Consider the following 24,971-nt stretch of genomic DNA (forward strand, 5'->3'; position numbering starts at 1 on the left):
GACAAAGGTAAAGGGTTTAAAAAAAAAGAATGGTCAGGGATGCAGTGCCATCTAGGAAAAACCAAGCCCTATGAACTCCAGAAGAGAGAAACAGAATGAGTCTAGAAAGAAGTCTAAAATGTTGGAATGTTTTGTTCATTATGGAGTGGTAAGTCCTAAGGACATGGTGAAATATTGGGGATTATTATTAATGTTGTTGAGGAGGATGCTGTGGTAAAATACTCTGCTGATGTTCACAAAAGAATCTTTCAGCTCTCCCCTCAGAAGGAAAGCCAGGAGTGACTTCTCTTCACTCAAAGTTCTCATCTTGTCAATACCTAATCAATATATTTCCTAATTTCCTTACTACAATGGAGAAGTGTAACATTGGAGGGGTAGGGTTGGGTGAATGGAGAATGAAAGAATGGGAGGCAGAGGTCATAGACTCACAGATTTAGAGTTAGTGAGGACCTTTGAGAGTTCAACTCCTTCATTTTAGAGAAGAGGAAACTCAGGTGCCAAGAGGTCAAGTAGTTTGCCCAGCAGTCACTCATCTAATAAGTATCCTGGAGATAGGATTCCTACCTACAACCTCCTGAGTCCAATTCCAGTGCTTTATCTACTACATCATGAGGAGGTTGGATTACTCTTGGGCACCCAGGGATTCAGTCACAGGATGTAAGACAGTAAGAAGGGGCTGGAGTGTTCTAACCTTATGGGTTGTCAGGGTAGCAGTAGATGAGAACAGCTTTGCTTTGTTAACTAGGGAAGGCTTGCTTGTTAGGGAAATGGAGAGAACTATATTTAGAAATAAATGTGAAATGAAAACTGTAGGCATCAGTATATTTTCAAAGCATTTATAAAGGATTTTTCTTTTTTTGGTAATGTGATTAAAGGGAATAACTGGTGTTTTTTACCTTGTGAAACTGATAGTCTGACCCATCCTTTCTATGTATTTAGCACATCTCCCACCACAAACTATCATAACACTATAATAAATCCTATTGAATGTCAGGAAGAGCAAAGAAGACAGAGTTTGATTTTTCAAAAGTGATTTGGGTTTTATCAAGGTTAACATGTCAGTTTCCCTTTAAATCTTTTATCTCCCTAACATTTAGTGACCTTGATTAAAAGGAGACATGACCAATATTGATAGAAAGAGAAAGCACATCAAAGACACAGATAAGCAAATAATTAAAAATAAATAACTTTTAATTACACTTATTTAATAAAGTTAAGGGATAATGTCAGGTGCCAAGATTATTTTGTCAAATCATGGGGCAAACTGAGGGGGAAAAAAGACAAGGAAAGAATACAGAACATTTTGAAAGATGAATGTCCAGATTCTAAAACCAGAATGAATGAAGCTTGTCTTTTTCTTCAATATGGGTCTCAAATATTTTTTTTGGTCTCTTGAACTAAATCTAAAAAACACGCAATCTCTAGTCTCAAAGCACATTAAAAAGACTAACTTCTTGAACCACTCCCTGAACTTAAGGATTTGGCATTTCCTAAGATAGCCCTAAATGTCTCAGGCCTCCTTAGTGGCAAGCAAAGCAACCAGGCTTCCAAGGGCAGGCAGGTTTACTGGTAACTTTCCACAATTTCAGCTCTAGAGAATTTAAAGGATCATTTTCTTAGAACTTCAGTACTAGAAACTGCCCATTGATTTCACCTTAAGTTGACCAAACAGTTTTGCTGAAGATTACTAGCCAAATCAACCTTTGCCTTTATGTAACCCAAGGTGATCCAATCAGTATGTGTCTGCTTAATTTTGTGTTAACACTATGAGGCAGGGGAGCAAACATATGGCACCCACACAAAAATTTACCACCAACGCACACAGGAAATGTTTTGAAAGTATATCAGTTGCAGGAAAGAAATCTGGAAGGAGCAGAAGTCGGGGCCAGTCATTAGAACTCAAAATGGTCTTGAAATTATAATCTTCTTGGGGATATTTCCAACATCCATATAATATCAAGAAAATCTACTCTAGAAAATGATTAATTGGGCTTCTTAAATGTCTCCTTTTGTCTTGAACAAACAGGCTATAATTTTTATCTAGTTTTCTTAAAAGTCATAATCTATTTTGGTAGATAAGTTTTATTATCCTTTTTATTACTTGGAGCTATACCAAAAGGCAGCAATAGCAGTTAGCATTTACACTGGCCTTTGTATTTCCCAAGCACCTAACAATCATTAATAACTTTATATTCATACCATACCAAAGGGAGTAGATCTGTTATCATTCCATGGTCACAGAGGGAAGGAAAAACTAAACAAACTGAAACACTCAGAAATTCAGTAATTGTGAGTAAAGTAAATTGAAATAATCATAGTGTCAAGGATTGGGGGAAAAATTGTTTTGCTTGTACCTGTCTGGGTGCCTGTCATATAGCTATTGTGATGACCCGAATAGAAAATCGGTCTTCAAATACAAACTGAAAACCATTACCCTGCTCACATGATTTAATGCTGGAAGGGCCTTAGGCATCATCTTATTATTTACACCACTTTTTTTTTACATGTAATCCTTATTTCAGACACTTCATTGTGATGGGAAAGACCTGCAAAGTACCCTTTGGGAACCTCTCACTTCTCTGATTTATTGCCTTATTAAGATGATCTTGGAAATTTAACATCTGGCTCTCCCCAAGAGTAGTCTCCATTCTAATAGTGGTATCAAACTCACATAGAAAGAAAGTCACTAAGTCATACACAAGGAATCCTGTGGATCACATAGTGACTTAGAAAATCATACATTAGCAATATCTCTATTTTGCTGTGCTTTTATTTATCTTTTCCCTCAATTTACCCATTTTCCAAATACATTTTAATCTAGTTGGGTAGCAAGGAGTGTTGCAGACTTTGTAAGATACCTTTGAATTATAATAACCACACAAATTCACAAAACAGGAATAGTTTTATTTCTAAGTTAACAAAAGTAGACAGACCTCACATCTGAGTCTTTTGACAAAGGTAGGGGCAGCAAACAATAAAACAGTTCAGGGAAAGCAAATTCAAATCCCACCTCAGACATTTACTAGAGTTATGTGTCCTTGCTTAGCCTCTCTTAGACTGTTTCCTCCTCTGTGAAATAGTGACAATAGCTGTAGCACTTACAAGATTATTGCAAAGATTATATAAGACAATGCAGATGAAGGCTTGTTTCACGTTAAAGCCCTTAACAGATCTTAATTCTTATCTTGTTCATCTAATCCGTTCTTTAGAGGTCTGTACCATCCCACTGGCTCAAAGGGACGAGAGATGCTGTTGAGATTCATTTTCCCTAAATCCAGGCTTCCCTGCACTCTTGCTTCTGCTAGTCTTGCTATCCCTCCTACAGCTCCTTTATCCTTCCCAGACTGTGTCACCAGAGCCTGGTCCCCAAGGATGCTTTTCCTCGTCTATCGCTCTCATGCAGGTCTCCACTTCTCCCAGCAGGTGGCAGCCCTCTAGGTACCATTTTCATCCTTCTCCCTAGCATCACTCAACACTCTTTGGTTGGCTCTTTCTCTTGCTTGTTGCTCTTTGAAATTCAGCTCTTTTCCAGCAGATGGCAGTAAGTTCTTCAAATTACCAGAACAAACTGTTCTAGAGGAGATAAGGTAAAGCCAGCCTACACACACCAGGAATGGAGAAAGGAGGGGTAGATGTGTAGACACATGAGAAAAAAAAAAAAAAAACTTTCTTAAATTGAGATGAGTTCAAGCAGGGAGGAGAAGGGAAAAGGGGAAGGTCTTTGAAAATATATTTGTTCTGTATCTCAGTGAGTAGCCAAAAAAAGGAACAAACTTGGAAAACATTAAATAGAATAATTGGGAGGGGGCAGCTAGATGGCTCAGTGGTGGATAGAGAGGTCCCCAGTTCAAATTCAGATTTAGATACTTCCTGCCTGTGTGACCCTAGGTAAGTCACTTAACCCCTTTTGCCTAGCCCTTACCACTCTTCTGCCTTGGAACCAATATGCAGTAATGATTCTAAGTCAGAAGGTAAGAGGTTTCTGTATGTTTGTTTGTTTTTAATGGAATAGGGAAAAAGAGTTAACTCTATTCAGTGACAAGTAGGCAATGTTGAATAGCAGTAAACTGGGCAGCCATGGAGAGATCTGACAATCTCTGGGCAACTCACATTTGTATAGTGCTTTCAAGCTTACACGAAGCCTGTGAGGTATCTGGCACAGTAGATAAGAGTGCCAGGCTGAGTCAGGAAGACCTGAGTTCAAATTCAGCCTTCCTAGTTGTGTGTCCTTGGGCAAATCACTTTATATCCACCTACCTCCTTTTCCTTATCTATAAAATGGGGATAATGCCTATCTCTTGGACTTGTTGTGAGGATCAGATGAGATAATTGTAAAGTGTTTAGCATAGTGCCTAGCACATAAGTTCTGTATAAATGTTAGCTATTTTTATTATTATCTTCCTATATCTCCTCCCTTTTGTGACTAAACTCCTTGATATCACTGTCTACAATCAGTGCCTCCACTCTCTCTCCTTTTACTCTGTATATATGTATATATATATGTGGAAATATATATTTCCCTATATTCTGGCTTCATCATTCAACTGATACTGTTCTTTATAAAGTTACTAAATGATCTCTTATCTGCAAAATCCAATGATCTTTTCTCAATCCTCATCCTTCTTGATCTCAACAGCATTTAGCCAAGTCACTCCTTTTCCCTTTATATCCCCTTAAGATTTTCTCATCTTTTCTTTAAAAAAAAACCACACAATAAAACAAAAAAAAAACCCTTACCTTCTGTCTTAGAATCAATACTAAACATCTTTTTCAAGGTAAAAGAGAGGTAAGGACTAGATATCTGGGATTAAGTGACTTGTCCAGGGTCACAGAGCTAGGAAATGTATGAGGTCAAATTCGAACCCAGTACCTTCCATCTCCAGGTCTGGTTCTCTGTCCACTGAGCCACCTAGCTGTTCCACCCTCTTCATACACTTCTTTCTCCTGGTTTTCCTCCTACTTGTCTTCACTATCTTTCTCGATCTCCTTTGCTGGGTTCTGTCCTGGATGCTCTTCTCTTTTTTCTCTATTTATTATTTCACTTGGTAATCACAAAAGCTCCCATGATTCAATTATATCAATGCTGATGATTTTCAGATTTACTCATCTAATTCTAACCTCTCTCCTAATTTGCATCCAATAGGCTAGTAGACCTCTCATATTAAATGTCCCATAAACATATTAAACTCATCATGTCCAAAACTAAACTGATCTTTTCCCCTAAAAATTCCCCCTTTCTTGACTTCTCTATTATTGTTGAGGGTACCCTCACCCTTCTTGTTACCTAGACTCTTATGGTAACAACTGGGGTTAACTTATATATTTTATCTGGGTTCAGAAGAAGGGTGAGTAGGAGACAGGAATGGGCAATAGGTTGGGAGCTTATAAGCTGGGGAAATACAGTTCAAGAATGGCTTGGGCAGCTGACAGGAGTGACAGTAGGACCCTAACTGCTACACTGATCCACCTAGCCAAGGAGTCTGTGAAACAAACAAGTGACAGGGTAATACAGGGACAAAAAGATTTATAAATACAGGTTTTAATAATGATTGAGGGTCAGGGATAATGGGGAGAGGCCACACTGAATCTAACCACTAAAGACCACACAAGGGCTGGGAGAATGGGTTAATGCCTACACTAAACTAATCAGACTATTACAGACTAGAAGGGAAATTGGTCTCTCACAGAATCATGTCCACTTCTGCTCCTCTTGATGGTATAGGAAACAGATCCACAGTAAGGTAAATCCAGGAATGTTAATCAAGGAGCTTGCCTCAGACTGGGATGTCCACCACCCCAGCTAGTCTTCTTGTTCACTTGATATTCCCTGGCAGGTTTTCCTTCTCAGTGATAACTCCACATTCCTTGGGCTCTTCACTGGGCATGTAAAGGCAATCACACCCTCTTCCTTTTCCAGCTTAACCAGAGTCCTCAAGGTCAGTTTTCTTCCCTTCATTCCATTTAGAATGTTCATGGCTGACAACCATGGCTTTTTACCCTTAGTCTGCCTGCTAAGTCTGCTTTCCTACTTTAAAGTCTATTTTCTATTACAGTTCCCCCCTTTGCACAAAGCCAAAATAGTGTTTCACACAATATTTTGGTATTTGTGCACTACAAACTAAACTAAAATTCTAACCCAAAATAACAAACAACGTACACTAACTCTATTCTACCTAATACTACCTTACTCTAAGGATTTTAACAAGGAAAAGTGAAGGGATAAATCCATTGAACAGTTATACAGTTCAAAGTACAGAATAATAAGTAACAATACAAAATTTCCAACAAAATTAACAAAATCAACAGCAAATTTGAAATAGCAACACAAAATTAAAGCACAACCATCAAACACAACTCCTAAACTAATACATAAACATTCTTCTAACTAATAAATGCAAACAAATTTGGAAAAATACATGTTAACACAACATTGCATGAGATTTTACATTAAAATTACAACAAAACATTAAACTCCCTTATGCAAATTACATTTAAATGTTTGCAACTCAATTAGTATCAAATTATTTACAGAATTTACATTTATCCATATATATACATATGATACATACATACAATATATACATGCATGATATACATATACACATAATATATATATCAAATATACATATGTACACCCTTTACATATATACAATACTTGCACTATAAAACAATTTACAATATACACATCCCATTTACACTTACACATCTATTTATATTACTTTGTGATATGTGATCTTTAGTATGTTATATGTTCTTCATATAATGCAATTTTATGTTTGTTGTATTTGCACTGTAATGTACATTAGTGCCTTATATTATCCTCTAATCCAATCTAATCTAATACCATTTCTATTTCATTAAACTATTCTAGACTATCCCTAAGGTATTAATATATTAGTCTAGCTACATCTACCTACATCTATCCTATTTTTAAAGTCTATTTCCTATTACAAGACTCAGCACCCAACCTATCATATACATCATCCTCAACTCCTTACTTTCTCTCACTGCTCATAATCAGTCTGTTGACATCTGTAGATTTTATCTTTCAACATTTCTTGTATATGCCCCTTTTCTCCTCTGACACCACCACTCCCCTAGGGGGCACTCTTGGATTACAATACCCTTCTGATTGCCTGCCACAAATTTCTCTCCTTATAGTCCATATCAAAGCAATCAAAATGATCTTTTTAAAGTTCAAATTTAGCCATGCCACCCCCTCCCCCCACTCAATAAACTCTAATAGCTCCCTATCATCTCCAAGATAAAATTCTATATTTGCTATTCAAAGTCCTTCATAATTTCCTCTCTGAATCTCTGTCTCTCTGTCTCTGTCTCTCTGTCTCTGTCTCTCTGTCTCTGTCTCTCTGTCTCTCTCTGTCTCTCTGTCTCTCTCTGTCTCTCTCTCTCTCTGTTTCTCTCTGTTTCTCTCTCTCTCTCTCTCTCTCTCTCTCTCTCTCTCTCTCTCTCTCTCTCTCTCTCTCTCTCTCNCTCTCTCTCTCTCTCTCTCTCTCTCTCTCTACCTTTCCAGCCTTCTTATAGCCTTCTGTGACTTTGGGATTCAATAACACTGACCTTCTTGCTGTTACTCATATAAGACACTCACTGCATGTCCCAACTCTAGGCATTTTCACTGGCTGTCCCCCACATCCAGAATTATCTTGTTTCCTCATCTTTGTCTCCTGGCTTCCGTCACATCCCAACGAAAATCCTACCTTCTGCAGGAAGTCTTTCCCAATCCCTCTTAATTCTAGTAACTTCCCTATATTCACTATTTCTTATTTGTCCTGAATATTGATAAGACCCCCCCCAAGTAAAAGATCCATATGTCCTTCTAGAATAGTCCCAGCTACATATACCCTTCTCTATCTAGGGCATATTTGTATCCCCTATCATCAGAAACTTCAGCAGATGACATTATCTTGTCTATATTTTCATGCAACCCATGAATAACCCCCACCCCAATCCTCTAACCCCCAAATGAGGTATAAGGTTCTCTGTTAAATATTACCTATAACAAACACAAACATTGCCTGTTACCATGAATATATGTAAAGTTTGCATAGAAGCCCCAGTTGGTTATAAAAATCCTCACTCCCCTCAATAAAGTTGCCATTGATTGCCATCAGCATCTTTGGTCCATGTCATTGATCATCATCAGCTCTTCTGAGTCTACCTACATTCTTGCCCCTGGGGACCTGGTGGTCCTGACACTCAGCATCCTAGATTCAGAGCTGGAAGATACCTAAGAGGTGACCTAATTCAAACTCTTTATTTTATATGATGAGGGGATTGATGCCTAGTAAGTTGCTCAAGATCACACTATCAAACTTAAACCTGAAGCATGGTTGTCTGATTCTATATAAAGGGGTATGTAGGACAACCAGCAAGGTTGCCTCCCAGGCTGGAGATGCCTAGTTAGGAAAGTAAACAAAGTTTAAAAAGGCAGTCAGGGGTCCAGGATCAAACTCATTTTTTTTAAATCTATGAGTCCATTCTCTGAGTATAACCCATTCTGCCATTATGAATTCTTAGAGAAAGTGGGCATCACTTGCCATCTGGGAGTTGAAGCAAGAGACTGTGTGTCAGAAGTTGTCTATTTTTTTAACTAACATAGCACCCCAGCCTAATGCTATTAAATTGCAAAAAAAATGTCTCAGAAGAGCTTCCTTTCTTTGAATTTTGGGATATGCCTTCATGTAAGCTGTTTATTTTGCTTAACGTAAGAAATCCACCAGTTTCTCCTAGCTTCCAAATATCTTTCCCATCATGATGCCTGAAATTTTCATTAGGTGTGAGAAGGATCAAAGTAACACTCAAGATTTGCCATTTTATACCAAAATCTTTACAGGGCTGTGCCCCCACACATCAAGGAGTGTCCATAGTTACACTTTCTGTTTGTGAGAAAGTCCCATAACTTTCCTGATATTCAGTTTCCTTATCTGTAAAATGAGACAAGTGGTCTCTGAGATCCTTTTCTAGGACTATGGTCCTATGAGTTCAAATCCAACAAAAGAAAATTCTTCTCCAGGGACTATAAGACTAGGATTTCTTATTATAGGGTATTATAGAAGTTTGGACTATTGGGATTTTCTTATTTGCCCTGGAGTTTTTGCTTTGTCAATAACATTCCTGTTGACAGTGTTTGGCAATCATGCTTGTAAGAGGAGGAGCTGGGACCAGCCTACCAAGATGTCCAATGGAGAGCTTTCCCCAGACTTCTGGGTGTAACCTCTATCCAATAGATGAGCGGCCTTTTTGAAACAGGAGCCTAGTCCTTCAAGGCAGAGAGAGGTATTACTGATACAAAAGTTAGGCTATACCCTCCCTCATCTCATTCCACTAGATGAACAGTTCAGTGGTGCCATGGATAGAGTGCTAGATCTGGGTGCAGGAAGTCCTGAATTTGAATCCTACCCTTAGATATTTATTGGCTATATTACTCTGGACAAAGTCTTCAGCCTCTCTCAACCTTGGTTTCCTTATCTCTGAATGGAGATAGTAATAACACCAATCTCAGGGCTGTTATAAGAACTAGATGACATAAATTTTGCAAAGTGCTTTGCAAACTTGAAATAAAGTATAAATGCTACTTATTATATATTTACAATGAGGGCACAATTTCTAATCCCATTTCTCTATACTCATCCTACTACACCAAATTATGGAAATGCTTGATGTAAAAATCTGTGAGATTTTACCTTATTTGTTCCAGTAAATTTGGGAATTATGCTTAAGATCAACAACTCCAGGGTTCTGTGAGACTTTAAATATATGTGCTAAGGAAATGATAGAAGCAACGAGATGACACAGTGAATAGAATGCCATGCCTGCATCTTCCTCCTGAATTCAAATCTGGTCTTGGATACTTATCAGCTGTGCAACCCTGGGAAAGTCACCTAACTCTGTTGGCTTCACCTTATCTTAAAAATGAATTGGAAAAAGAAATGGCAAACCGCTCCAGTATCTTTGCATGAAGACTCAGAAACAACTAAACAACAAAAAGGAAATGATTAGCAAAAGAATATTTTAAATTTATTCAACAGGAGAAAAAAATTCACTGGAATTTGATGACACAGCATTTGTCTTTGAGTCTTAGGCACTTTATGGAAACAGTTAAGGCACATTCCATATCTGCCTTATCAGAACAGTGCCAAGGGAAATAGGCCACATAAACAAGCATTGACCCAGTGGGGATGGAACACCCTTGAGAGAAAACCTATAACCTCAAGAAAGCTGGTAATGCTGAGATCAGTATTATTGTTGGAATGAAGACAAAATTAGCTGAGTTAAGTCTATATAGGTCTTCTCAAATCAGAAAAGTTTTCTACCTTTGAATGTAGGGCCAGCTCTATCACTAAGCCATTTATTTTGCATGATTTAAAGTACAGTTCCATCTAGCTTCTATCTTTCCTACTCACATGAAAATCTAACTACTAGTCACTCAATTCAATTAAAATCAATTCAACAAACCTAATAATCATAAGATTGAAGAGCTAGAAGAGATTTTAGACATCACCTCTCCTTGAAAAGTCTTTCTTTTTACAGATAAGGAAAGTAAAACCTAAAAGCAATAATATTACTTTGCTCAAGATGATAAAACAGTAAATATCAGAACTAGGATTTGAACCCAGTTCTGATGATATAGTACCTAACCTTTTGTGACCTCAGTTTCTTCACTTATAAAATAAAGGATTTGAACTTTTCTTATTCTAAAATTCAATGGAGTATTCATATATGACCTAAGAATTTTGAGTAAACTAATACATACCCCAGAGGAGTTCAGAATGAGTTAATGGCATTTACCATGGGATTCTGTAGAGGGAGCAGGTCTGGCAATTCTACTTATAGTATTGTTTTCTTGGTATAGTTCCTGGTAGAACTATTACAAAAAAAAGCACCTACAAATATTGTATGAGTGGGTTGTAGTTCTATGAAAGGGAGAAAATGGAACTTGCTAGTGGTAATGTCTCTTTTGTGATAACTAACTTATACTCTTGTTTCTAGTTTTTCTTAGATCATCTATCTCTCCTGGATCTTTTTTTTTTTTTGAGAACAGTTGTTTTTCCAGTGAGATATTGCAGATTTTCTTCTATTTTTTAACCTTTCAATTTTGTTTTATTGTTCCCTGTTGTATTGTGGAATCTTTAGTTTCCATTTGCCCAAAACTAATTTTCAAAAAGTTATTTTCTTCATTGACCTTTTGCTTTCTCTTCCATTTGACCAATTCTATTTTTTAAGAGGTTGATTTCTTCAGTGGATTTGGGTAATGCTAGTTTTTAGAGAATTATTTTCTTCAGTGAATTGTTTTCCCAAGCTGTTGACTGTTTCTCTCATCCCCTTCCCCCCATATTTTCTTCTATTTCTTTTTATTATTTTATTTTTAACCCCTTTTTGAAGTCTTCCAGGATTTTTTTTGGATACTTTTTCACATTTCACATCTAATTTTTCCATGTTAGCTGACATCATCCTCATCATAGATATTTATGTAGCTTTTTAAAGTTTGCATGCTTTATTTTGCCTACCTTATCTCATTTTTGTATTAGATTTGTATCTCATATCTTATATGAACCTCAACAAATTGAATATCTTATCTTTAGTCCTTAAACTAGGGTCAGTTGAAAATGTGGGTTAAAAATGTAATGAGATTTAAGATTTTTTCTTTAGTTACTTTTGTCTAGACTTGTGTTTTCATCACTATGAGGAACGTCCATTGTGGAAATTCCCTTCACCAATGCAGATCAGCAATTTGTCTTAAACCTAAAGGTTTAGAGTGTTTCTTAAGATACTGAAAGATGAAATGTCTTGTTTTGTAGTCACATAGCTAGTATATGTCAGATTCAGGACTTGAAATCATGTCTTTCTAATGCCAAAGTTTGGACCTGTCTCCAGTAGACTTACTCTTTAAAGTCTTAACCCTCTTTAAATAGTAACTCTTGACTTCCTTTTAGAGCCCAGCCTACTCTATTTTGTCAGTGTGTTTATATTAATGTAAAATTATTCAACCAAATTTTGATTATCTTCTCTATGCACAATAGGAAGAAATGAGATGAAGTGGGATAATGTACACAAAGCTTTTATTATTTAGAAGAGCTTTATTTGTATAAGAGAGTATGTATGTTCTTATGAAAGCACAGTGGAAATACAAAAAAGGTCCTGTCAGAAAATGAGCAAGAGAAGGAAAAGTGCACCATGGATAGGTTTCATTTTTGGAATTAGTAGAACTTTGAAGGAGATAGGAGGCTTCCACTGTAGTTGCTATGCTGTGATTTCCAAAGGTGGTAAGAGATCTATCAACTTTAAATTCCTAAACCTTGCAAGAATTCCTTGGACCATAAAATGGGACTATACTGTCTCATTTGTTCATCAAACATTATATAACTATTGTGTCATAAGTACTGATACTTGGGTTAAGTTTTAGTCTCTGATCATGAGTCTTTGCCAAGACTATCATAATCACTCATTCATGCAACAAACAAGTATTCATCTCAAAATATGTGTATTGCACTGAGATAAGAGGTTGGAGAGGGATAAAGATATAATACAGCCCTGCCATGAAGTTGCTTACAGAATACAATAGTATGGTGATATGACATGTACAGAGATAAATAAAATGATACAGGATCAACTATTTAAAAATAGAATAAGTAGAATATAAAGAGCTGTGATATCAACTGACTGAATGAGAATATACTTCTACTTTGGGGGGACTAAAAATTATTTATTGAGCACACACTGAGTGTTAGGTTCACAGAGGAATACAGGACTGGTTGGAACTTGTTGGGGAAAGAGGTATCCTTAAATATGAGAATATCAAGGCATCATCAATTACCTTTTGGACATTTTAAACCAATGCCCTGGAGGCATCTCATAATCAATGTATTCAAAATAGAACTCATTATTTTTTCCCCTAAGCCTACTCCCCTTCTAAGCCTCCCTATTCCTATTGAACCCATCATTCTTCCAAACTCTCAGGGACAAAACCTTGGCATTATCCTCAACTCTTTATTCTCTGTCACCTCATGTGTTGTCAGTTGAAAACTTGCTGTTTCCAGCCTTACAACATCTCTCACATCTAATCCCTTCTCTGTATTCACACAGGTACCACCTTAGTTCAGATCCTTATATGACTTCTGCTCTGGATTATAGAAATGGTCTTCTTATTGGTCATCCTGTCTTGGGTCTTTCTTCCTTCCCAGTCAGTTTTCCACACTAATGCCGAAGTTACTCTCCTTAAGATGATACATAACCAAATCACTCCTTTGCTCAATAAATTCTAGTGGTTCCCTTTTGCCTTTAAGATAAAATATAAACTCTTCTGTTTAGTTTTTTAAAGCCCTTCACAGTTTGGCCTCAACTTATCTTTTCAATCGACCTGTACATTATCAACCCCCCCCCTCACTTTCACGTCCGATCAAACTAGTCTTCTCTCTATACTATATATGACATTCTATCTCCCATTTTCTCACCTTTGTTATAGCTGTTGCCCATGACTGAAAGGCAAACCCTCCCTACAGCTTCCTCTGAAAGAAAACCTTTTTTCCCCTTTAAAATTCAGTTTAAGCACTATTTTCTACACAAAGTCCCTTTCTTGGTTCCCAATTGCTAGTGCCCTCCCTTCTACTTAAATTATTTGTATTTATTCTATATATGCTTTTTTTTTATCCTGGGACTCCATTCTAGGAGCATAGGGCCACAACCAGTAGGCAATGGGACACACAGTCGCTCAGGGTCACCCAGCTGGGAAGTGTCTGAGCCCGGACTTGAACCTAGGACCTTTCGTCTCTAGGCCTGGCTCTCAATCCACTGAGCTAGCCCAGCTGCCCCTACTTTAGGTTGCAGTTTCTTTAGCAGATGTAGTTTTTACAGGGTGGGGTTGCTAGCTCCACGCCCAACCCTCCTCCTTTTTTCATCCGGGCTAGGGACCGTCCTTGGCCCAGGAGTGGGTAAGGGTGGGCAGTAGGGGTCAAGTGACTTGCCCAAGGTCACACAGCTGGAAGTGTCCGAGGCCGGACTTGAACCTAGGACCTCCAGTCTCTAGGCCTGGCTCTCAATCCACTGAGCCACTCAGCTGCCCCCCTATATATGCTTAGACAGGTATAATGCATATATTCATGTATATTTGTTATTTCCCTACCTTTAATAATAATAACTAGCATTTATATACTGCCTACTCTGTGCTAAATACTTTATAAATATTTTATCTCATTTGATCTTCACAACAACCCTGGGAGGTGTATGCCATTATCATTTCCATTTTATAGTTAAGGAAAATGAGGCAAACACTTGACCAGGGTCATACAACTAGTAAGTGTCTGATCTGACTGAATTTGACATTTAATTTAAATTAAATTAATTGTAGGCAGCTGGTTGGCTCAGTGGATTGAGAGCCAGGCCTAGAGATGGGAGGTCCTTGGTTCAAATCTGCCCTCAGACACTTCCTAGCTGTGTGATCCTATGCAAGTCACTTAACCCCCATTGCCTAGCCTTTCCTGCTCTTTTGCCTTAGAACCAATACACAGTATTGATTCTAAGACAGAAGGTGAGTTTTAAGAACATTTTAATTAAAATAATTAATTTAATTAATTCATTTAAATTAACTCAAATTGAAGTTAGAGTCTTCCTGTCTCTAGTCTTAGAGTTCTATCCACTCCCATGTTTTATCTAGCTGCCTTAGAATATAAACTTCTCAAAGGCAGAGATTCTTTGTGTTGTTTTTTTTGTACTTGTATCCCCAGTATCTGGAATTTAGTAGACATTTTTTAATGAATGTTTATTGATTCATCTAGTTTTCTTTACTGTGGATCTTTACATCACTCCTTCTCCTTCTCCTACAGTGGGATGTTTATTCTCAGTTTCTCTGTGTTAAGACCGATACTAGTTGTTTGTTTAAATATTATATTTTGGAAGCATTTCTGAGCCTCCAAAATATTGGAAGCTTGCATTCCCTTTCTCATTTTCTGGGTTAATTATTTTGTATCTCCTATAATGATATAATATTTTTAATAATTAGTGTGTCATAGGGAATAGAGAAGCCTACCTTGGAATTAGCAAAATAAGTATTAAAATTTTGTTTCCAAAACTGACTTTGTATCTCTTACTCTTTCTGTGCACAAGCAACTTTCTATAGACAAATCGCTGATCTACACCAGTAGGAAGAATTCCTACACCAGATTTCCCTCTACCACTGAAATCACGGGTCTCAATGAACCAATAAGCAAAAACTGATGATAACACATTTATGTAAAGTTTGGTTATAAAGCGTTTCATCTGCTATCTCACTTGATCTCATTTCATTCTACCTTCAGTAAATATTAACTGATGGTATCAAACTTACCACTGTGTAATTCAAATCACTAGATTGATGAAGGACCTTTCTTGGCTTGGCTCTGAAATGGAAACCAAGAGTTAATATCCCTTTAAAAAATACACATTAGTGCAATCTGGATTAAAGTACACCTGCCCCTTAACCCTGAATAGCATGGATCCTAACCAGGAAGGCTAGATAAGGCAGTTGAAAAGTGGTATTACCTTTGTCCCTTCATTCAAATAGAAGGTCCTCTCTTTAATCGAGGTGCTTTTGCTTGCTGACTTGGTGCAGAGGCATTCTGGAGTACTTGCAGCTGTCCTTTTCACTACCTGCTAAAGATGTTGTTTAATTTGAAGACCTTGCTGAGGCGTGCAGTTCTCCGACAACAAAGCCAGCTGGCAGTTCGGAATTTTCAGTAAGTGTCGTTTGGGTCTTCCCTTATCTTGGGAATATGAACAGTTCTAGTGATGAAGGAAATGATACTCTGTTCACAATGCATTAAGAAAATTGCTTCCTCCAGGAGTTAGGTTTGGGTCTTCTCGTTCAAAAAGGTCCTATCTAATTTAATCTGACTAGCATTAGCATTGCCCTTGCTTTTCTTGTTTCTGCACCAATCACATTTCATTTTGTGCTGACTTTAGCAGGTATGATTGTATGATTTCCATTACTATCATAGCTTTAGAGTTAGAAGAGACCTTAGAATTTATCTAGCCCAGCCCATGCATTTTACAGAGGAGGAAACTCAGGTGCAGAAAAAATGTGACTTGCCCATTCCATTCAGAGCCTTGCAATTCTAAACAACCACCTATCGTGGAATTATATCAAGAGAGTTATAACACAGTATATACTCTTAGACCCAACAATAGTTGCTGGGTCTGTTTCCCAAAGAGATAAAGGGAAAAAGAAAAGAACCTATTAGTTCCAATATATTTATAATAGCTTTTTGGCAAAGAACTAAAAATTGAGGGGGTGTCAAGTAATTGGGGGATGGCTGACCAACTTGTGGTATAAGATTGTGATGAAATAATACTATGCTATAAGAAGTGATGAGCAGGCTATTTTTTTTAATCTTGGAAAGAACTACATGGCATAATGAAGAGCAAAATGATTTGAATCAACAGAATATTATATTCAGTTACAGATTTATTACTTCAAGAATAAAGTGTGAGTGTCAACTCCAAAGAATGAACTAAAAAATAGAAAAAGTCAATATTTATATATGGATATCTGTTTGCTAGGTTATGCCTTCTATGATGCGGGGAGGGCAGGGAGAGGGTGATGCACCAATAAATTCTATTAATCAAAAAATCATCTAATTTGATGAAATTAAAGGAACTATTTCTATTGGGCTATCAGCTAATATCTACAAGGTAAGATGGTATGTAGATAGAAGGCCAGTCTTAGAGTCAAGGATACATGAGTTCAAGCCCTGCCTCTGACACCTATTTGCTTTGAGATCTTGAGTAAGTCACAACCTCTGAATCAACCAAATAATCAAAAAGCATCTATTAAGCATCTGTTATCTACTAAGGCAATTTGGATCTGCACCTATGGAAGGAGTTTCCACACCGGGCAGTTCATCTACAAGGATGAAAACACTAGTACAGGCCAAAGAAAAAAATCAATTAATATTTGCTGAATAAAAGGCATTGAAAGAACTATCTGACAATGTGCCTTCCACAGTCAACTCTGTGCTTCCTGTTAAAAAAATAGAAAGTTCTTCTTGTACCTTTTGAAGTCCTACACAAACCTACCTTTCTGGTCTCATTGGCTATCACTTCCCTTTCCACTTTCTTTGAACTGGCCAAAATGGCTTTCTCTCTGTTCCTCACATACGACACTCTGTCTTCCATATTTGTGCCATAATTGGCCATCTCCCATTCTTATCTCTACCTCATCGAGTCCTTTTCTTCATTGAAGATGCTACAAAATATCATTAATCACATAACGCAATACATACAATCTAGGCATAATTGCTGACCTAATATTTTTAATAGACCATAGTTATTTAGTCTATATTTCAAAATTATACATAAATGTAATTATATTTAATTATGCATTTATTAAGTATATGTAAATGTAATTCATTTCTATTTTTAAAAAATGCAAGTACCATCTTTTCTGTGAAGTCTTTCCTGATCTCCCAAACCGCTAATGCCTTCCCTCCCAAACTTTATACCTCCCAAATACTAATACATTGCCTTTAACTACTTTGAGTAGATTTGCATTTATTAATTAATAGTTATTAATTTAATAATGTCATTCTATAATTTTATATAATGTTATAGATATGTTTTATATTTACTTCTTGTCTCCCCTATTGGAATGTTAGCTCATTGGGAGTAAGGATTGTTTCATTTTTTGTACTCACATACCCAGCACCTAGCCCTGGGCTTGGCACATAGCAGTTTCTCAATCATTTCTTGTTGATTAATTGATTTCACTCCAGGAATGCCAATACCAACCAAATCTTGAGACATACTTCAGTTTCAACACTTAAGGACTTAGAGGTAAATGTTTTAAAAGATTACATAGGAAGACAACTTTTAGCTTCTTGGAAATAACATTTGTTTTTCATTCATGTTTGAAAACTTGTACCCTAAAACTCTGGATGATATGGCCTGCATCCCTTCATATTCTCTCTGAAATAGCTATTTATGAATTCTAGATATTGAGCCAGCAATTGGAAGAAAGATGCTCTTTATTTATTTTTAAATCCTTAACTTCTGTGTATTGACTCCTAGGTGGAAGAGTGGTAAGGGTGGGCAATGGGGGGTCAAGTGACTTGCCCAGGGTCATACAGCTGGGAAGTGTCTGAGACCAGATTTGAACCTAGGACCTCCTGTCTCTAGGCCTGGCTCTCAATCTTCTGAGCTATGCAGCTGCTCCCAGAAAGATGCTTTAAAGCAAAGATAGAAATCATTTTGAGGAAACAACTATAATGGCTGAATGTTCTTAGACAGAGAGTATTTGTTGTCGCTGTAATCAATCTCCAAATTGAGTTTCTCTTTTTCTCATTATGAACTTATTTGTTCTGATAGATATTTGATCTCATCAAAGTGAGTTTGACTTCGAACAATACAGACAGCAAACCATGCATATCTCACCGTGTTCGTTTTGTTCATATCCCCTATAAGACTATAAGTCTGTCCAAAATCTTGAGGGCACTCTTAATAACCATAAGCCAATTAAAAATACAAACACAATGAGGATTAAAATCATATACATAAACCATAACCCCAAACTATTTGCAGTATGCTAGTTCAGTTCTATTCAACAAGCAGGCATTAAGAACCTATTCTGGGGGACAGCTGGGAGGCTCAGAGGTCCTGGATTCAAATATTACCTCAGATACTTCCTAGCTCTCTGACCCTGGGAAGGACACTCGACCCTCAATTGCCTAGCCTTTACTGCTCTTCTGCCTCAAAACCAATACTTAGTATGGATTCAAGGTAAGGTTTAAAAGAAAAAAGAACCTATTAAATACTGGGATAGTTGCAGGGAGAAGGCAAGGATTGGGAGGTAGGAGGGGGGATGCCAAGTCAAAAAATTGGGAAGTTTCTGCCCTCAAAGACCTTACATTTTACTGAGGCTTGTGACATGTACACATATAAGTAAAGAAAAAAGTATATACAAAGAAAATACAGATTAATTTCTGAGTATTAAGGCCTGAGGACTGCACTAGGACTGGGGATCAGAAAAAAAATCTATTGTAGGAAGTAGATGGGACCTGAGCTGCACCTTTAGGGAGCCAGGATTTAAAGAGAAGGAGATAGATAAGGAGGGAGGAATTCTAGGCATGGAGGACAGCTTGTACCATAGCAAATAGGCAGGAGATAGAATTTCAGAACCACCAGTAAGCCAGTTTGGCTGGAACATAGAGTACATGAGGAAGAGTAATTTGAAAGCAACTGGAAAGTTAGGCAAGAACATCTATTTGGCAACTGCATGAAAAATGAATTGGGGAGGGGAGAGTCTGGAAACAGGGACACCTATTAGAAGGCTATACCCTGGATCCAAGGGGGCCACGGTACATAGAGTGCCGGACCTGAAGTCAGGAAGACTTCATCTTCCTGAGTTCAAATGTGGCCTCAAACATTTCCTAACTATGTGACCTGGGCAAATCACTTAGCCCTGTTTTCTTCAGTTTCTCCCTCTATAAAATGAACTAGAGAAGGGCAAACCAGTCCAGTATCTTTGCCAAGAAAACCAAAATGAGATCATGAAGGAGTCAGAAACGACTGAACAACAAGAAGAAAGAGAAAAGTGAGGAGAGGGTACAAATGTCAGAAGGGAGGAGATAGTATCAAAAAAGGTAAAACATAGTGCTGGCATTTAATTAAAGTTTATATGCATGAATTTTAATAATAAAAATAATACCTTTATTCAGTGCCAACCTCTGATTTACTTTTTGGGGAGGGAGTGGGTGGTTAGGCAGAACTAAATTTCTATGGTGAAATGAGGGAGGTAGTCATTGGTATCATTGAAAGAAAGCTGGGCTGAAAAATCCTTGGACCTGGCAACTAGGTTGAATTCTGTAACTTATTCACTGTGTGACCTTGGAAGTTTCACAACCTCTCTAGAACTCAGACTCCTCACTGATAAAATAAGGGGGCATGGACTAGAAGATCTCTGAAATGTTTTTATTGATCTAAAATTCTATGCTTTTAGTTCAGATAACCTTCAAGTAGCCATCAAGAAGTCACTCTTCATGGATTGAGAGAGAGAGAAAGAGAGAGTTGGAAACTATTGTTCTTTTTGTCAACCCCAGCTACTGGACGACCTCCAGCTAAATAAACTAAAAGCAGTTACGTTTCTGTGAGGTCCCTGACCTTTGGCATTCTCCTCAGAATCAGAAGAAAGCTATTTGACTCTTGTTTGCTAAGTGTTACATTTTAACTTTGTTTATATTCTTGGCCAAAGTGGTTTAGGGATGGGGAGGGGGTGGTATGTTAACTTTTATTTTGATGTGTTCTGTACCTTGTAACAAGAATGCTTAAAAGTTTTTGTTCTGTTTTGTTTTTAATTCTGATCTGAACAAACACCAACAAACCTGGACATTTTCATATACGTGACAGAATAAATTTTTAAAAATTATAAGAAACCCCCAATTTAATTATATGCAGCTTTGTCTTTTCAAGTATATACCAAATTCAGCATCTTAGTTCCCAAAGCATCCTTCTTTCTCATTTCCCTCTAAAACTCCTTCTGTTCTCTTCTGTGAACGAAACAAACAAAAACATCATTGGTGCTGTTTTTATTTCTTACTTGTCTTTCCTTTCTCTCTTTTCTTTTTCTCTAGTTTCCTTCCTTTCTTCTTTCCTTCCTTCTTACTTTTCTTCCTTCTTTTTTACTTCCTTTTTCCTTCCCTTCCACCTTTTCCTCTTCTCTCTCTTTCTCTCTTATCACTATCTCTCACTTTCTTCCCCACACCCAATTTTCAAAAAAAGCCTCCCTTATATTAAGATAAGTTACATAAACAGATACATACACTGGCCATATAGCCCAGTGATGGGCAAACTTTTTAAAGAGGGGGCCAAAGGAAAGGAAATGCTCATCTGTCTGTCTGTTTCTAAGGCAACTCTTTTGAAGTTTCATTGTATTGTAGCCTACTCATTGTATTCGTCAGATTAGGAATAATGTGCAGCTGGATAGAACATTTCAGGGGACCATCTCTGGCCTGTGGGCCGTAGTTTGCCCATCACCACGTCTAGCCCATTACCTTTCTACCAAGAAGTAGAAAACATATTTAGGTTCATTGAATTGATCAGAATTCCTAATTCTTGCAAAGAAATTTTTCTTTATAATGTTGTGACCATTATGCAAATTGTTCTGGTTCTTCTTACTTCACTCTGTATCAGTTCATACACATTCTACCCACTTTCTCTGAATCCATTCCTTTCTTCATTTCATAAGTTCTTCTTACTTTGATATTTATTTGATATCTAATTTATGAACATTTGTTTAGTTTTTAGTTCCTTGCTATATGAAAACGCTACTATTAATATATATGTATATACATATACATATATATAATTTTTTTATCATATAACAAAAATTCCCCTTTAAGCATGTCTGGTAGTACTATTATTGAATCAAAGAATATGCACAGGTTGTTGACTTTTTTTTAGAAACAGCATCAAATCAATGAATTGGACAAATTCATAATTCCATTAACAGTTCACCAGTGGGTCCTCAGTGAGCCTCAGGCTGGAGGGGGTAAACACAACAGGTACTAGTCAATAAGCATTGTCCCCAGTCCTTAGAATTCTAAGTACTAGTCAATAAGCATTTATTAATCATCTCTATGTGTCAGACAATATGCTAGATGCTGGGGATAAAAAGAAAAACCAAAACAATTCTAGCATTATGGGAGCTAGAAATATAATTGGGGGTAGGGGTGATAACATATAAACAAAGATGTACAAACATTCTGTATATAAAGGATAAATATGAAATAATCAACAGAAATAAGTCACTAGAATTAAGGACTAGAAATGCTTTCTGAAGATAGTAAGATTTTACCTAGAACTTGAAGGAATCCAGGGAAACCAAAAGGCAGAGACAAAGAAGGAGAGAATTCTAAGGACTGGGGACAGCCAGTGAAAATGCTCAGAGCTGAGAGATGGAGTATCTTGTCTGAGAAGCATCAGGGAGGTCAGTGTTGATCGTGACATATAGGATGACTGGAAAAATTGGAAGAAGCTAGGTTATGAAGGACTTCGGACACTAAATAGAGGATTTTTGTATTTGATTGGGGAGGTAATAGGGAACCACTAGAGTTTATTGAGTATAGTGTAGACATGGTTGGACCCCCCACTTTAGGAAAACCATTTCGATGGCTAAATGGAGTATAGACTGAAGTGAGGAAAGACTTACAGCAGGCTGACCAACCAGCAGGCTATTGCAACAATACAGGCATGAGGTGTTGCGGGCTTGAACCATGGTGGTGGCAATATCCAAAGAAAGAAAAGGACATATTTGAGAGGTGTTGCAAATGGGCAGGCTTTGGCAAAAAATTGGATATGGAGTGTGAGAGTTAGAAAGGAGTCAAGAATGTCATCTAGGTTGTGAGCCTGGAAGATTTAGAGAATAATGGTACCCTTGAAAGTAGTAGAGAGCTTTGTAAGAGAGGAGGGAATAGGGGAAAGATAACAAGTTCAGTTTGGAATTTGTTGAGTTTAAGATATCTACTGGGCATCCTCTTAGAGATGCTTGTAAGACAGAGGGCCTGACAGTCAGCAGAGAGCATAGTTTATAGACAGCCTTCTAGGAAAGTCCAGAGGACTGACAGATCCAGCAAAAATGTTGCATTCTATAAGGGTGAAACCTAACTGAATCATCTCTTTATTAGAAACATTAGGAGCAACTGGGTGGCTCAGTGGATTAAGAGCCAGGCCTATAGATAGGAGGTTCTAGGTTTCAATCTGGCTTCAGATACTTCCCAGCTGTGTGACCTTGGACAAGTTACTTCACCCCAATTGCCTAGCCCTTACTGCAATTCTACCTTAGAACCATTATTTAGTATCAATTCTAAGATGGAAGTTGAGTTAAAAAAAAACATTACCCAGTGGGGAGCCAGCCTAGCCTATCAGCATAGTGGCATATCCCTAAATGATGCCATGTTCCAAAGTGAAACTTCATGAGGAAGTTCTCCAGGGAAAGAAGGGAAATCTAAGTTTGAATTCTGACTCTTGTCATTTATTAGCTATGTGAATTTATTTGTATCTTAACTTTTTAGACCTTCAATTTCCTCATCTTTAAAACGGTATAATGATAATAACTGCCTTGTCTGATTCAAAAGGTTGTTCTGAGAATCAAATAAGATGATGTAGATAAACTGCTTTGCAAACAACAAATCCCTACAGAAATGTGAGGTATTATTATTGATATGTGGCAGAGGTGACTGCTGATTTGACCCAGACTTGATCTTAGCCAAAAGCTCTAAAACTGATGGATCAGATGAAATCTAGGAGGCCATAGAAATTATTTAACCTCTTTCTCAGATTAAATTAGATTGAGTTTTCTATTCTCTTTTATTCCTCTCTAAAAGGGGGGCTTCCTCATAAGAAGCTGATTGCAGAACCATCCCTTGAGGGTCCAAGGAACAATAGTAATGAAGGTCTGGTTGAGTAAACTGGCAAAAGTTAAAGCTTCAGGTCAATAATAATTTACTTTCTTGGTGTGGTACTATCAGAGCTTTTGGGGAAGATGGAAGAGGCTTTGCTCTAAGACCCTGATATTCAGGGATATCCCCCTTAGGCAATGCTTCTTCTCTCAGGGCTTTTCCAGCAGCCAGGACCATCTCTTCTCTCTCCAACTCCCAGAGGAGGGTGAGCCATATTGCTTTCTTTCCTGATTGACTGTCTCCACCATCACACTCTACTCTGCACCACTTATCCTCACCTCAAGTTGTTTTTGTCTTAGATGAAAATGTTCCTAGTTTATACCTCAGGGTGTGCTGAAAATTGTTAAGCCAGAAATTATGTGGCTTTTTCCTGTGTTCCTTGAAACTTCCTTTGTGTTGTTTTGCAGCCTGGTTCAATGTTAGCTTATTTAAGGAAGTGCTGAGTTGTGGAATGTTAATGCTCTATTGTTGTGTGGTCTTGAAAATAGAAGGTTCATCTTATGTGATTTCCTATCGTTTGGAAATTATCTTTGAGGAATTAATTATTTTTAAGCTTGCTCTCACAATGAATAATACAAAATAACCTATCATGCCTCTACCTAAAGCCAGATATTGTAAACTTGCATTTCTTTGACTCCTACATCAGTATTCACCAATAATGGCCGTATTTGATTCCCAAATCCTCACATTTATGCAGTTTTATGGTTTTCTCACAGCAACCTGTGGAGTAAGGGTACTGCAAATATCATTGATCCTATATTATGGATAAAAAAAACAGGCTGGAAGAGATTAAGTGATTTCTGCAAAGTCACACAGCTAATAAGGAGTAGATCTGAGAATAGAACTCAGTTATTAAGTTATCCTATGTTTCCTAGGAATTTCTAATTGAAACCAGAAATCTAAAGGTTGCCCAAAATTCACATATTTCATACTTAACAGAATCTGATCTTATGAGCTTCACATTGCTCTGGCAAATAGGCCACAAGCCCTACCTCTGCTTGCCACTTCCTCTCTTTCCATTACAATTACTATCTAGGCAAGGGTGGGCTGCTAGATATTGAACAACTGGCTCTCAATTTTTTTTTTTACAAACAACACACTTTCAAGTCTAATCTGAATTTATTAACTTTTTCACATCATTTTGTTAAGTCTAGACAATCCACAAAACAATAAATCAAATCCTGGTTTGCAGTGTTCAGTAGTTTTTCAGTCATGTCTAATTCTTTGTGACCCCATTTGGAGTTTTATTGGCAGATATAATGGGGTAGTGTGCCATTTCCTTCTCCAGCTCATTTTGCAGATTGAGGACATTGAGGCAAACAAGTTAATTGCCTTCCCATTTGTTCTATTTTCCCTAGACTAACAATATTTAAGGGAGCAGATAGATATAAGTCTAGTCTAATATTCCCTTTCTCTGAGGGGAGCAGAGTGGCCAATTTCCTGCTTTCCCTCCTGGCAGGAATTGAGGATTTCCTTGGAGGAAAGTTGGGGCAGGGTGGGGACTGTAGAGTAAAATGTATCCCTTAGAACAAT

At 37.4% G+C, this 24,971-nt stretch overlaps 1 protein-coding gene across 2 annotated transcripts in view; it reads left to right on the plus strand.

The window, feature by feature from the left end:
* Positions 1 to 15,648: 15,648 nt before the first annotated feature.
* The window catches only part of OTC (ornithine transcarbamylase), a 79,588-nt gene continuing 70,265 nt past the window's right edge, over positions 15,649 to 24,971 (plus strand). Inside the window, exon 1 of one of the 2 annotated variants that reach the window (XM_044670163.1) lies at positions 15,649 to 15,725. In XM_044670163.1, coding sequence (XP_044526098.1) covers positions 15,649 to 15,725 — 77 coding nt within the window. Of the gene's footprint in view, positions 15,726 to 19,513; positions 19,626 to 24,971 lie in introns of those variants that run through there. The other variant, XM_044670165.1, reaches the window with a different exon arrangement.

This window comes from Gracilinanus agilis, chromosome 3 (genome assembly GCF_016433145.1).
Source record: "Gracilinanus agilis isolate LMUSP501 chromosome 3, AgileGrace, whole genome shotgun sequence".
Classification (NCBI taxonomy): Eukaryota; Metazoa; Chordata; class Mammalia; order Didelphimorphia; family Didelphidae; genus Gracilinanus; species Gracilinanus agilis.